Source organism: Geotrypetes seraphini, chromosome 12, assembly GCF_902459505.1.
Source record: "Geotrypetes seraphini chromosome 12, aGeoSer1.1, whole genome shotgun sequence".
In the NCBI taxonomy this organism is placed as follows: domain Eukaryota; kingdom Metazoa; phylum Chordata; class Amphibia; order Gymnophiona; family Dermophiidae; genus Geotrypetes; species Geotrypetes seraphini.
In genome coordinates this window covers 40,389,789-40,405,790 of record NC_047095.1, presented here as the reverse complement: position 1 = coordinate 40,405,790, position 16,002 = coordinate 40,389,789, and the positions used below count along the sequence as shown (strand labels likewise).

At 40.4% G+C, this 16,002-nt stretch overlaps 1 protein-coding gene across 8 annotated transcripts in view; it reads left to right on the top strand.

Annotated features, from left to right (window-relative positions):
- The window catches only part of LOC117346428 (serine/threonine-protein kinase TNNI3K), a 278,321-nt gene that overhangs the window by 24,373 nt on the left and 237,946 nt on the right, over nt 1-16,002 (top strand). For 6 of the 8 annotated variants that reach the window (XM_033915962.1, XM_033915967.1, XM_033915964.1 and 3 more), the window contains 2 exons: nt 7,640-7,762; nt 10,213-10,321. In XM_033915962.1, coding sequence (XP_033771853.1) covers nt 7,640-7,762; nt 10,213-10,321 — 232 coding nt within the window. Of the gene's footprint in view, nt 1-7,277; nt 7,310-7,639; nt 7,763-10,212; nt 10,322-16,002 lie in introns of those variants that run through there. The other 2 variants (XM_033915965.1, XM_033915961.1) reach the window with 2 other exon arrangements.

The following is a 16,002-nucleotide window of genomic DNA, read 5'->3' as shown; positions in this document are numbered from 1 at the left end:
CATCCACCACTCTCTCCGTAAAGTATAACTTCCTAACATTGCCTTTGAATCTACCACCCCTCAACCTCAAATTATGTCCTCTGGTTTTACCATTTTCCTTTCTCTGGAAAAGATTTTGTTCTATGTTAATACCCTTCAAGAATTTGAACGTCTGAATCATATCTCCCCTGCCCCTCCTTTCCTCTAGGGTATACATATTCAGGGCTTCCAGTCTCTCCTCATAAGTCTTCTGGCGCAAGCCTTCTATCATTTTCGTCATCCTCCTCTAGACCGCTTCAAGTCTTCTTATGTCCTTCGCCAGATATGGTCTCCAAAACTGAACACAATACTCCAAGTGGGGCCTTACCAATGACCTGTACAGGGGCATCAACACCTTCTTCCTTCTACTGGCTATGCCTCTCTTTATACAGCCCAGCATCCTTCTGACAGCAGCCACTGCCTTGTCACACTGTATTTTCACCTTTAGATCTTCGGACACTATCACCCCAAGGTCCCTCTCCCTGTCCGTGCATATCAGCTTCTCACCTCCCAGCATATACGGTTCCTTCCGATTATTAATCCCCAAATGCATTACTCTGCATTTCTTTGCATTGAGTTTTAGTTGCCAGGCATTAGACCATTCCTCTAACTTTTGCAGATCCTTTTTCATATTTTCCACTCCCTCTTCGGTGTCTACTCTGTTGCAAATCTTGGTATCATCTGCAAAAAGGCACACTTTTCCTTCTAACCCTTCAGCAATGTCACTCACAAACATATTAAACAGGATCGGCCCCAGCACCGAACCCTGAGGGACTCCACTACTCACCTTTCCTTCCTCCGAGTGACTTCTATTAACCACCACCTTCTGGCGTCTGTCCGACAGCCAGTTTCTAACCCAGTTCACCACTTTGGGTCCTAACTTCAGCCCTTCAAGTTTGTTTAACAGTCTCCTATGAGGAACTGTATCAAAAGCTTTGCTGAAATCTAAGTAAATTACATCTAGCATATGTCCTTGATCCAGCTCTCTGGTCACCCAATCAAAAAATTCAATCAGGTTCGTTTGGCACGAATTACCTTTTGTAAAGCCATGTTGCCTCGGATCCTGTAACCCATTAGATTCAAGGAAGTACACTATCCTTTCTTTCAGCAACATTTCCATTATTTTTCCAACAACTGAAGTGAGGCTCATCGGCCTGTAGTTTCCTGCTTCATCCCTGTGACCACTTTTGTGAATAGGGACCACATCCGCTCTCTTCCAATCCCCAGGAACCACTCCCGTCTCCAGAGATTTGTTGAACAAGTCTTTAATAGGACTCGCCAGAACCTCTCTGAGCTCCCATAGTATCCTGGGATGGATCCCGTCTGGTCCCATTGCTTTGTCCACCTTCAGTTTTTCAAGTTGCTCATAAACATTCTCCTCCGTGAACGGCACAGAATCCACTCCATTTTCTCGTGTAACTTTGCCAGACAATCTCGGTCCTCCAGGATTTTCTTCTGTGAACACAGAACAGAAGTATTTGTTTAGCACATTTGCTTTTTCCTCATCACTCTCCACATATCGGTTCCCAGCATCTTTTAGTTTAGCAATTCCATTTTTCATCTTCCTCCTTTCACTAATATATCTGAAAAAATTTTTGTCTCCCTTTTTTACATTTTTAGCCATTTGTTCTTCCGCCTATGCTTTCGCCAGACGTATTTCTCTCTTGGCTTCTTTCAGTTTCACCCTGTACTCCTTTTTGCACTCCTCTTCTTGGGTTTTTTTATATTTCACGAACGCTAACTCTTTCGCCTTTATTTTCTCTGCCACTAGTTTGGAGAACCATATCGGCTTCCTTTTTCTCTTTTTTTATTGATTTTCTTCACATAAAGGTCCGTAGCCATTTTTATCGCTCCTTTCAGCTTAGACCACTGTCTTTCCACTTATGTCCTTCCATCCTAACAGCTTTCTTCAGGTACTCTCCCATTTCATTAAAGTCTGTACGTTTGAAAACTAGGACTTTAAGTATCGTGCGGCCGCGCTCCACTTTAGCCGCTATATCAAACCAAACCGTTTGATGATCGCTACTTCCCAGGTGAGCACCTACTCGAACATTAGAGATACTCTCTCCATTTGTGAAGACCAGTGAGGTCCATTTGTGAAGTCAGTAGGTTATCAATTGCCCTAATGGCAGAAGGGAGTTGATTCCATAATTTAGGTATGCTATAGGAATATGATCATTTTCGGGCTGTCTCCCAGTGGAGGCTGTTTCCTGGAGGGTTGGAAAGTCTGAGTTTCCGTTTTGAACGGAGGGACTGCTGAGAGTTTCTATGGTGGTATCATGTGGCTTGACTGCATATAGTCGACTGTTTTAGGTTTTTTTGTATGTGAGGAGTGGATGCTGGAGTTGTATTGGGGGTATGGCTGTGAAAAGAGTATTCAACATATGGGGATCCTTCACATACTCTAATGCAGTATACAGTATATCATTCAATGCAAAACGTGTAAAGAAGGGTGCTACATTGAAGAAACAAGCCAGATGCTAAAGACCAGGATCAATCTACACAGATAGCATATTATATAAACGATGCAAAGTCAACCAGGATATCACCTCTGTCAGATAACACACTGCAACAATGATTTTATGGTGAGAATACTAAAAGGAAAATTTAAGACAATCCAGTAGTGTAAGACCTTTGAAATCAAAATGATAAAATATTTTGACACCCACCAGACAGGACTTAACAAAGATCTTGGTTTTCGATCGCATTACAAGCCATAGAATTATACTGCCTTGTCACCTTTTTATCACCCATTCCTATCTCTCTGTTTCTCACTCATTCCTATCTCTCTGTTTCTCACTCATCCAGCACTCCCTGTTTCTTATCTTACCCACTCCTTCCCTCTTCCTATGAGACTGCTATTGGAATGCTTTTCTATTTCACTTATAAATACAGTTGTCAACATTTGCTTATTTCTGATGTAAAGAAGCATTATCTTTGAAAGTTAACAAAAAAATGCATTGTAGGTCCAATAAAAAAGGTATATTATTTCCTTTATGTTTTGCTTTATTTCTGTTTAGTACCTTTATGTTTCTGTGTAATATTTATTCCTCAGCCAACTCTTCAGTGCAATTTTATACAGATTCTTTGTTTTCACTCAAGAAACACATTATGTGTGGAGTTAATAAATATCAGTGTGCTTCATGCACCTGATCCTCAGACACTTTTCTTCATTAGAATCCAAATTAGAATTCTGAAAGTATAATTCCTCCAAGTATTTTCTCTTAATTTCAGTCGATGACAAGTGTACAATTGTTTACCCAACTGATGTAAAAATTAATTCATTATTGCTGTTGCACCCAATGGATAGTTGTAATCGTTTAGTACCTATTAAGAATGTAAATGAATAAGACTTACTCCTGCATTTATTGCGAAAAATATATACCGTACAAATTGGCATATCTTTTAGTCTTCAGATATACCATAAACCACCAGTTTATCTTTCAACCAACAGGTGTGTGGTTGTTTTAAATAAATACTATTATTATACTGTTATAGTGTTGTTGCAAATCATTTTTGATTATGTGAAAGCAGATTATAGATGGAGGGGGATTTCACACACCCAGGCCAAGATATACCACCAGCCCCCTTTTACAAAACCGTAGCACGGTTTGTAGCACCAGCCACGACAGAAATAGCTCAAACACTCAAAATTCCTATAAATGACACCTAACCCAAGATTTGACAGGCACTATGCACCGTGTTCCTCGGTGCCTAAGTTTTATGCGGTGTTTGTAGATTCAGGGCCAAAATACGCAATAAGCTAGTGTTCTGTAAAGGTTATTCACAGAAAGTGCCCTTTACAGAATACTAGCTTAGCGCACATCATTTTGGCACCATTTAAAGTGCCCTATTAACAGAGAAAGTGCACTCTTTCCATATATTGTTTGCATGTGGAAACCATCATGCATATACAAACAGTCGCCCAGTACAGAAGTGTCTTCTATGCACATATAGAGCAACACTATTAATTGGCGCCAAGATGTAGGCATCACAGTGGGAAGCACTTAGGGCTCCTTTTACTAAGGAGCACTGGCGTTTTTAGCGCACGCACAAAATTAGCGCGTGCTAGCCGAAAAACTACCGCCTGCTTAAAAGGAGGCGGTAGCGGCTAGCGCACACTAAAACCACTAGTGCACCTTTGTAAAAGGAGCCCTTAGTGCTAATTCTGTAATGGCTTCTAATCCACGTATACCATTGTAGAATTCTTGGAAAGCAGGACTGGAGCCAGCCCTCCAATTTTGGAAGCACCTAGGGTGGACATATCACAAGGACTGGGTTGAGCAGGATGTATCACAAGGACTGGATTGAGAACTACAGCCATAAATGTAGCATGGGGGGAAAATATTTTCTAAATATGACCCATGGGGCCAGATTCAGTAAATGGTGCTGAAAAATCATCAAGTTCTATATTAGCTGACCCAACACAGCCATGTTTTGGCACAATACCTGTATCAGTAGTCGTTGGCTGTCTGAGAACAAATAGCACTCAGGGTTTTTCCTGACAGCAGCCTCTGTTGGCACCTTAGTTGTTTAAAGTAGCTAAATATTTTTCTTCGTGGGAACCGTACTCGATACTGAAGTGCCCAATTCCTCCTGCTGCCAGCTCCCAAGACTTCCACCAGCAGGAGGGATGCCCAGTTCCTCCTGCTGGAACCCCCCCCTCAAAGAACATCAGCAGGAGGGATGCCCATCTCTCCTGCCATACCCCCCCCCAAAAAAAAAAAAAAAAAGCCCACCCAGACCCCAAAGTACCTTGTTTTAAGTTGGACAGATGTTTCTTCCGGTTGGCAGGCCCGCCTTCACTGAATGGCTGACCTGTACCGGGGAGGGGCCTAAGTCCCTGATTGGCCGAGGCACTTAAAGCCCTTCCCATAGGAAGGGCCTTAGGCACCTGGGCCAACCAGAATCTGAGGCCTCTCTCCCAGTGCATTCTGGGATGCACTGGGAGTGACCTAACATTCCACTTAGGCAGCTTCTGAGACTGGGCGTCCTATACAGAATCCGGCCCTTTGTGTATATCTTCATGTATTGAGGTTTTCAGTATTTAAAGTGAAAGGGGTTAAATACAACTCAGAATTAGTGGTTTCTATATCTGAAGTTAGTTGATGAGTTGCTGCAAATAAGTGATAGCATAAATACTTTAATCTGAGTGCTATAATTATATCCATCTGATTAAAATGTTTTGTTGATTAAGTGCCTGCCTTTCTCAAAAACTGTGAATCACTTATTTTTAATGCAAGATATAATGGTTGGTTGTTTCTAAACTGAGACTGTCTTCATCCAGAAGCAACGCATATAAGCTTTAAAATAAATCTTTATTATTATAAGCATGCATTAAATTAATATAAAATAACATACGGAACAAGGACTTTATTTGAGAGTAATTCAAATATTTGTGGGGAAAAATATATATGGTCTACAGCGAGAAGGGCAAGTAGAAAAGGAAAAGACCTGTGTTCCAAAGCAGCACTAATAAATCCAAGACAACAAAAGGTGGAATAGAGGATGTATCAGAGTTAAAAATTTATTAAAATATCATACACATAAAATTACAGCAACGTATTTCAAAAAACTTTCACATTTGAGGAAGGAGTGGCGTGGTGGTTAGGGCAACAGCCTCAGCACCCTGAGGTTCTGGGTTCAAATCTCATGCTGCTCCTTGTAACCCCTGGGCAAGTCATTCAATCCTCTAGTGCCCCAGGTACATTAGCTAGATTGTGAGCTCTCTGGGACAGATAGGGAAAATGCTTGAGTACCTGATTGTAAATCGCTTAGATAACTTTGATAGGCTTTATATAAAGTACCTAAACACATGTCCCTGAAAGTTTTAGCATTAAATTGTAGCTGCCAAATTCTGAACCATTCTTCAAATTTTGCTAGGGTCTTTCTCATGTTATCCATACAATCATGAGTGAGTGTCTACCCTATTACAGATTTTGGCATCATCTGCAAAGTAGCAAACAGGCCTTCCGCAATATTGCTTACAAACATGTTAAAAAGAATTGGACCAGGGGAGAAATCTAGTGTGAGCTCAATGAGTCCTTGGCATCTGGTCTTAATCCCTAATGGGGAAACAGAAGGGCAAAATGCATACCTTGTCTGCCAAAGTTATTGCTTTAACTGTTTCTAGTTGAGATTTATTGCTCTGGAGAGCTTGTGGCAGCTGGAAGTGGGGTCTGTGAATGATTACTCCTTCAGCCTGGAGCAATGCAATACCCCACCAAAACATGGATGTGAAAATGTTTCTGCAGCTGGTTCTGGTGGAAAGACTACAGAAGGTGTGCTTTCTCCCCCCACATTTGGCACAGATGTACCTCAATTCCTGGGAAAAATTGTGAAGGAGTACCCAGGATTAGAGGTATGAGGAACTTGGAGGGAGTAACTTGCTCAGGAGAGTGGGTTTTGGGACCAGCATTGGTGCAAGTACTGTAATTTCAGTCCTAACTAAGATGGAGAAAAGTCTTTGTAAGTGTTTGGAGACATTTGCTTTGAATCTTTACAAGCTTAGGTGGTAAAGTACTCAGATAATTTAAGGACTTATGGAGGTTGGTTTGGACAGATCAACAACTGCCTGATTTACAAGTTTGTAAGGTGGTTTTGACTAAAAATAAAGAAATGGTTCACTTAAAGTTGGAGACTTTGGAAAATGAAGTTAATTTGAGATTTGTAGATTTTCCCAAGTCGTCTTTGTTATCATCCATGGAGATGGTGAAGAAATATTTGTCAGAAGTACTTCAGATCCTCTATGAAGCTACAGCACCCTTAATCGGGTGGACAGTTTGGATTTAACTAACTTTCTAGATAGTTCCCATCAGGAATTTATTTCTTTTGGAACTTTGAAAGCAACCTTCACCTTGGAATATAGAAATTGGGTTTAGAGATTGTGTTTCCAACACTGACGAGTGTTTACAGACTGAGTAACTAGTTTTCCTGATTCCATAAGGATGGGGGATGTTATAATTGCAGGTCCTAAGCTCTAGAACACATTCCCTTTGAATCTATGTTAGTGCATGTCATTCCTCACCTTTTTATAGAGGCACCTGTTACTACTGTATTTGTAAATTTGGACTGTTTCTATGTTGCAATTTATTTTAATGATGTATGTGTTTTGTATATCACATGGATTGGAAGATAAATAGTTTATAAGAGATAAATAGTTTATAAGAGATTTACAAAATAAATAAATATTGAAATTCACTTGATTCTAACCATATTTCATTGGGCAGACTATTCCAAACTATACAGAAAAATGCTGAACCGAGTATGCTCAGCAGCTGCAAGAGAACAGGTGAATGACAGTTCTCGGTGTTCTTTTTGCTTCATAACTCAGTATCTGCAATAAAAGATTGATCTGAATTATTTTATATCAAACGAGATAGGTAAGAGTGATCTGGTGTGCCAGACTATGAGCCCTTATATATTTGATGAAAACAAATAAGCTGGTATTGAATGATTTCTAATTTATTTTCTGAACTGTGCTTTGAACAAGAGGATTAGGCATCTTTTATATGATTTTACACTTGAGAGCACACAAAGTTATGCTCTGTGCCATTGTTGCATGACATTCCATTTAGTGCATGGGTTATTTTTAGCTGGTGACTCTCGGGTCTTTTTTCAGTAGCACCGCCAGTGTGCTTCCACAAAGAAAAGAATCATATTACTGGAAGAACCTTGTCGAAACAAAGAAGAAAGACACAAGAAATGGGGAACTATAAATCTAGACCCACCCAAACCTGTACTGGTAAATAGTTTTTTCTTTCCTTTCTATTGTTCTTCTCAGGCAACTGCTAATAGCCAATGTCATTCTCTGACCCCTAAATTATATATATGGTGCCTAAAGTTATGTGTATGCATCAGCGTGCTTAGCTGATGTATGCACAAAACTTACATAATAGAATTAATCGGTGCCAAGAATTGGCAATCAACACTTGTTAATTGGAATTAATTGAAAATTAGGTGCACAGCTTGGTAGGCACGTAGCACAAGGTGGTATGTGCATTGTACAACACGCATAGTTAAAAGTGGGCATGGTTAGAGGCTGATCGTGGGCGTGATAGAGTATAGATTAGGGGAGGGTTGTTGGAGTGGGCAGACTTGATGGGCTATGGCCCTTTTCTGCCGTCATTTTCTATGTTTTCAAGTTAGGCACCGCTGTGTGCATAACTTAGGCACCAGCATTTAGGCCAAGAAAACCCTGGCATACATAAGGTATGCCCAAATGTTGGGATGCCCAGCAGTGCTTAGGTGGTGTTAAGTGTGGTTCTATGCAGTGCACATAATTTTTATAGTAGGGCACTTAGCATTGCAGTAGTCTTCGTCAATTTTTTTAGGCAACAAACATAGAATCTGGCCCTGAGTAAATGTGCAGTTTTTGCTTGTCTGTTGTTGGAGAGCAGAAATAAATTCAAAATGCCAATAGTTTTATAAAGAGCAGAAATTAAAGTGCATGAAATGGATGTGCAGATCTCCTTTTCACAAATATAGATCCACCTACTTCAGAGTGAACTCTATAGGAAAGGGGGCAGCACATACATATATGATGTTGAAATTAAAAGGGTTAATGTCTTGATCATTAACCCTTATTGCCACCTCCTCCTTGATGTTTTTGCAAAAATCTTACTGTTGCTAATCTACTTTATGATTGAATTTTAATCAAGCATTGTCACAGTAAGTTTTGTCACTTATCTTTATTATGCAGAATTACTAGCCAAAACTTACTGTGACAAAGCTTGATTAAAATTCAATCATAAAGTAAATTAGCAACAGTAAGATTTTTGCAAAAACATCAAGGAGGAGGTGGCAATAAGGGTTAATGATCAAGACATTAACCCTTTTAATTTCAACATCATATATGTATGTGCTGCCCCCTTTTCTATAGAGTTCACTCTGAAGTAGGTGGATCTATATTTGTGGAAGGTTCCATTTAATCTCACTTCATCATCTTCTTTATTCTGGTACAGATCTCCTTTTCCCCATAAAAATATTTTAAAAATCTTCCTAACATCTTCTGTCTGACACATCCGAGAGTCATTTCATAAATAATGCACGCTATTTTTTTATTTTTTATTTTTAATTTACATGTTTTATTTTTTTTTCAAGTATTTCTTTACAGTCCTTCAATATAGTCTCCCTGCTATGCAATGACCGAGTCCCAATGTCTGGGAAGTTTCATTATTCCACCCAAGACACCGTTTTGTTCAGTTGCCAAATGGCTCGGGTACTGGCGGTAGAAAGCTCTTCCAGAGATGCAAAACGATGTCCACACATAGGTTGTTTCAACTTTGGAAAAAGTTTGAAGTCTGGTAGACTCATGCCTGGACTGTAGGAAGCACGAGGTAACACCTCTCAGCCGTATTTGAGTAGTTTTTCAATGATGAGTGGAGAGCTCCATCTTCCCCACGACCAAAAAATTTTCGATGAGATCAATCAAAAGTCAAACAAATGATGATTTTTGCTTATGATCATGAAGGCATCATCATCACAGACAAAGTTCCAGGTGGAAGAAGTGTCATAGCAGTATATTATCGTGATTTTTTGTAGAAAAATGCACAAAACCCGACCTCAGTTGCTCTTGGCTGGGCCACTCATTCTTCATGACAATGCTCGCCCACACATAGGGAATGTCATTGAAAAACTACATGAATACGATTGGGAGGTGCTACCTCATGCTCCCTAGAGTCCAGACATGAGACCACTAGACTTTGACCTTTTTCCAAAGTTGAAACAACCTATGCGTGGACATCGTTTTGCATCTCTGGAAGAGCTTTCTTGCACCGGTACCCGAGCCATTCGGCAACTGAACTAAAACGGTGTCTTGGATGGAATAATGAAGCTTCTCGGATGTTGGGACTCGGTCATTGCAAAGCAGGGAGACTTTATTGAAGGATTGTAAAGAAATATTTGAAAAAAAATAAAACATGTAAATTAAAAAAAAAAAAAATTGTGTGCATTATTTATGAAATGACCCTCGTATGATAAGGCAAATTCTTATTTGTCAATATGTTATATTGGTGTTCCCAAACCTATAAAGCCAACCACTATGTAATGAAATTGTTTGTCTTGCTGAGATGTGCAGTATTTCTTTCATATTGTCGCACTAGAGAGAAACTCAAAGGATATCAAAGCCTTCATGTACCAAGACAGCTTACGCCGATAGGGCATTTGCTAATTGCATGCGTTTATTTATGTTAGATGAATGGAAGAAAAAAGTAAGCGAATCCTATGCAGCAATCGTAGAAAGACTGGAAGATGACCTGCAGATCACAGAAAAGGAGCTGACCGAACTAAAACATGTTTTTAGGTACAGTATGCAAAATCTGTCAAATAACTGGGTTAAAAGTAGATGCCTAAAATCATCAGGTTTGAAAGATGCTTGTACACTTCAAGGGGAAAAAAAAGTAGTTTCTGCATTGCGGAACTCTGTAGAAAAGCAGACCAGAGGCAATCAGAGGGGTTCCCCTTTCATATTCACAATATTTGATATTTTCCGTCTATGTAAGCTAGTAGAAATTATCGGGTCAATATTCAAAAGCACGTAGTATGACAGCATCCGCAAAGCAAATAAATCTGCTGATTGGGATACTAACCAGATAGTGCCTCTAAATATCCTTAAATACCACCTTGGCACTGTAGGAGGTAATTCTACAACTGTGAGTAGACACAACTTTCTTAAAAAAAAAAAATTAATGTAACAAGTATCTAATATAATAAAACCCTTACCCGCGCATGTGCAGTTGAAACGGCGTGATTTGTGCCTTTGTGGCCGTGTTCCATTTGCAGTGCATGTGGCGGTTTCAGCGATGGCGAGAGCAATGGCAGGAAGGTGTCCTTCAGCCTGGACGAGGCTGACAGGGTGCAGGTGCTGCGAGGCATCCGGCTGCTACTGCTGCACAGGGAAGTGGAGGGGGAGAGGGAGATGGGGCTGCTTTGGGGGGAGGGGTGTGCTGGGGGGCAGGCAGCAATCTTGTTATACTCTGGAGGGGAGACAGAAGGGGGCCACGGAGAGACAGGCTGGCATGGCACAACAGAGAGAGACAGGCAGGCAGGCAGGGGGCCAGGGAGAGAGAAAGAAAGACAGACAGAAAGACAGACAAGGGGGCAGGGAGAGACGCAGACAGAAAGAATGACAAACAGACAGGGGGCCAGAGAGGCAGACAGCGGCCAAAGAGAGAGAGACAAAGAAAAAAAGACAGACAGACAGCGGCCAAGGAGAGAAGGAGAAAGAAAGAAAGACAGACAGGGGGCCAGGGAGAGACACAGACAGAAAGAATGACAGACAGACAGGGGGCCAGAGAGAGAGACAGAAAGAAAGAAACAGATAGAAAGCGGCCAAGGAGAGAGAGAGACAGAAAGAAAGAAAGAAAGTAACAAAGACAGACAGCGGCCAAGGAGAGAGGCACACAGAATGAAAGACAGACACATCTATTCTAGCACCCGTTAATGTAATGGGCTTAAAGACTAGTATGGAAAAACCAACAGAGACTGCAGGCAATGTACAAGATGCAGGCAAGATTTATTGTACCAAATTAAAATGCAGTAATATAAAAACCTTTTTACCAACCAAGGGACCCGACACGGTCCGTGTTTCGGACAGTACACCTTCGTCAGGGGTCCATGGTAAATAAGGTATAAGATATACCGCAAAGAATAAAGGTAACAACAAATGCCTGTGTGTTCAATTCACTAAGGGTCACTGCCAGAAGTGAAGCACCTCAAAAAATGAGAAAAAGACTAGTATACATATATATGCACTTAGGCATAAACATACCAGCCACAGAGCTACCTAGGTGTGTGCATCAAAAATACCAAACATAACCTATAATATTCTATTAGTTATATGCCTAAGTGTGAGTCCTGCCAAGGTGCTCTGTCTCTGTGTATGCATACCCAATAGCGCAGTGAGGGTGAGTGGCGCCTGGGAAGGTGATGCTCCTGCCCGCCTTCTTCTTTGATCCCTCCCCCCTGCCTCGCACGCCCCTTCCCTGTACCTTTTTAATTTTCCAGACGCAAGCAATATCATGAACTTGCTGCCCATGTTGTATCGGCTATCCCTCTCATGACACTTCCTAGGCATGGGGCCCGGAAGCAACATCACAGAGAAGCGACAGTGACGCGGGCAGCAAGTTCGTAATGCTGTTCATGCAGGGAAAATTAAAGAGGTAGGAGGGAAGGGGTGTTCACGCACAGCAGGGGGGGGTTCGGGAAGGAGCGGGGAGGGACAAGGAGGAGGACAGGTACCTGTGCCCCTTACAAAGACTGCACCTAGTGTGGACCGTACCACCCCCCCCCCACACACACACACACACTTACCACACCACTGTGCCTATCTGTAAAATTTGCTCTAAGGGAAATTTTGTATATGATGCTGAACAATAAGCACTCTGCTTTGAATTTTTGGCATGGAGAAAGCTTTTTAACAGAAACAAGGTGTTGAAACAGGGCAGAAAACACATGCACCCAGTTAGCGCCTAAGTGTTTCTGTGCAGATCTGCAAAGAGGGCATTGTCATGGGAGGGGCAAGGGCGGGTCAGAAGCGTTCCCTAAAAATGGTGCGCACTGAGGTGTGGAGGCACGGTGGTCCCGGAACTTATCCGGATAGTGTCAATATTCAACCTGTCATCCAGATAACTTAGGACAGAAAAAAGGGCTGTTGTCAATTTTCCGGATGGCGAAATGGATGTTGCCATTAAATGGATGGGTTCCGGCACTGACTGCCTTATCCATATATTCAGTACTGGCCAGTATCCAGATAGTGGTGCTGAATATCGGAGTATTGATTTTTTGGGGGGCTACTGCAGTCCTTGTTTAAAATACACAAAAACTGCGGGTGGCTGAATATTGACCCGTATCTGTTTACTGCAGGGAAAGCAATGTGAAAGCACTGAAAAAAAACAAAAAAACAATCAAATAGGATTCCGGATGATCAAGTGGAGTTTGCAAATTTCTTGATGCCTCATTATTTTACTCTGAAGGTAAATACTAGACTTGCATTCATTAGCGCACATTTGGCTCATTGTTGTGGTTTCTAAAATGTTAATTCCCTATAGTTCTACACGCACACTTAGATCATCTTCCCAAAATCTATTGGTTGTTCCCTCTTTAAAAATAATAGGCACTTGAAGATTAGATATGTTTTCTGTAGTTGGCCCCCAATGGTGGAATTCATTGCCCCAATACATTAAAATTGAAAAAGACATTTTATCTTTTAAGAAATCCCTGAAAACATTTCTTTTTAAACAGGCTTTTAATATCTAAAATTTATTTTATTTTATTAATTTTGTTTTTAAAATCCCCTTATTTCCCAATGTTTTTTCCCTTAAATGTATTTCTCAACATAATAGATGTAACTTTATCCCCCCTTCCCTCCCAATTGTTGTTGGTCATGTTGGATTTCTATTGTTTATATATACTGTATGTATTTTAACTCAATTGTATTTTATTATTATGTACATCGCTTTGTATAAAGATATAGCGATTCATCAAATATTTAATAAACCTTGAAACCTTGTTGATGACACATTCATGTTTGCAGTATTCTCAATTCCATGTTCCTTTGCAGACAGATGGAAAAAAAAAAACCCAAATCCACCCAACATTCAGCCTACAGCATTCCACATTTTTATGTGTAAACAATTGTATTGATGACAAAATAAGCCGTACAAAAGAGGAAAACCAAGGCAATGCGTAAGAACAATATAGAAAGAACAAACATGAAACCAATAAGGCCAGCACCATATAGTCATCATTCCCAGAATAATAATAATAACAATAACTTTATTTTTGTATATCGCAATACCACAAGCAGTTCAGAGCGGTTTACAGAGGAAGAGACTGTATACAGACAGCGATGTTACAGAAAAAAACGTTCACGTTACATTAGCAAGCCAAGAGTAGTCAAGGTTTACCTGGAAGCATTTCAGAGATACAACAAGGCAGGAAAGGAGTCAGAGAAATTTATCAAAGAGATAGGTTTTAATTGATTTCCTGAAGGTTTGGTAGGAGGGTGCATTTGAAATGAAGGTGGTTAGACATTTATTCCATTTGCCTGCTTGGAATGATGGTGATCTGTCAAGGAATCTCTTGTAGATACAGCCCTTCAAGGATGGGAAAGCAAACAGATAGGCACTACATGTGCAAGTGATGCCTGGAAATTCAAAATGGTGCGACAGGTAGATTGGGGGATGAACCTGTTATGGTTTTGAAGCAGAGGCAGGCAAACTTCAAGGTTTCAAGGTTTATTAAATATTTGATGAATCGCTATATCTTTATACAAAGCGATGTACATTAAAATACAATTAGTTAAGATAAAAACATACAATAAATATATAAACATTAGATATTAGACAAGACCAACAACAATTGGGAGGAAAGGGAGGTTAAAGTTACATATCTTATAATAAGAAACACATTTAAGGGTAAAACATTGAGGAGGTAGTAAAATTCTTGAAACGAAAAATTTTTATTTAAAAGAAAAAATTTTTTATGTATTAAAAATCTTTTTAAACTTGAAGATGACCCTTGCCTCCATCGGCAGCCAGTGTAGTTTTCTGTAATACGGGCTTACATGATCCGACTTTTTGAGACCATAAATGAGACGGACGGCAGCATTCTGAATGACTCTCAATCGTTTGATGGTTTTCTTAAAGGATCCCAAGTATATAGTATTGCAGTAATCAGAAGTATACAACGGCAACAACAACTCTACATGATTTCCCTCCCTCCAAGACCCAAACCACTCTCGTATAAAGAACAGAATAATCTCCCGCAAAAGATCTCTGTTATCTACCTCCTCCACAGGCAAAGGAACTGATTGAGGGGAAATCACTCCCAGTTTTGACCTTTTTCCTCCGCTTGATCCGCTTGCCATCACACTTTTATTTCCTTTACCCGACCCCGATGCCATTTTAACAATCTTAATGCTTCCTTTTTTTAAAATTCTCTTTATTATTTTCCCCTTAAAAGTTCAGTAAGGGAGGGATGGGGGAATTAGGGAGAATTGCATATATATATTGCATATTTTTAAATGATTAATATACATATGAATTTTATTATTTGTGTATGGTCATGGGAGGGGGGTGGGATATAAAGCTTTTAGATACACATTGTGATGGAATTTTCAAGTGATAATGTATTATGATAGTTTGTATTTAATGTACACTTGATGTATGTATTAAAATGAATAAAGATTTGGAAAAAAAAAAAAAAAAGAACAGAATAATCCAGGTTCCTGTGCTCTTATGAGCACTGGAGAGCACATAGTTTTGGAATGATGTATTGATGACCCCATAAGATTCAACAAGCAAGAAATGGAAGCAGGATATCTCTAGTCATCTGTTGTGCAATAATAACCAAACCACCGTCCCTTGTAGCGACGATAAAAAAAAGTATAAACAAAGCAGCAAAATAGAAGCCCACCACCACCCTCCCGCATTCAGCATTTTTAAGTCACTGATAGCTGTGGGATAAATTAAGCCTGGACATGGAATGTCAGGGCCATGTCCGGGCACCCAGAAAATAACCGGGCACTGACTGATACCCAAATAATTTGGTAGATAAAGTTAGGACCAGTGGTGTAGTAAGGGGGGGGGACGGACGGTCTGCTCCAGGCGCGGTCTTCCTCACGGCACCAGCACCTCTTCTCTTCTCTGCCCTCCTTCACACTCCCTCCCCTGCCTTGCACGTTCCCCTTCCCTTCCCCGTACCTTTTTAACTCCAGCGTAAGCAGCCACAAACTCGCTGCTCGCCTCGGCTTCGGAATTCTCTCTGACGTCACTTCCAGGACCCGCACCTAGAAAGTGACGTAACTAAGACTAAAGCATTACTCTTTCCAACTAAACAGGGATTAACACCAACGACCCCATTTTTAATTGACAATATACCCATTAACCTAGTATCATCATTAAAAATACTCGGGGTTATTATCGACGAAAATCTTTTTTACCATGATCATATCAGTAATATTGTCAAAAGTTGTTTTTCTCG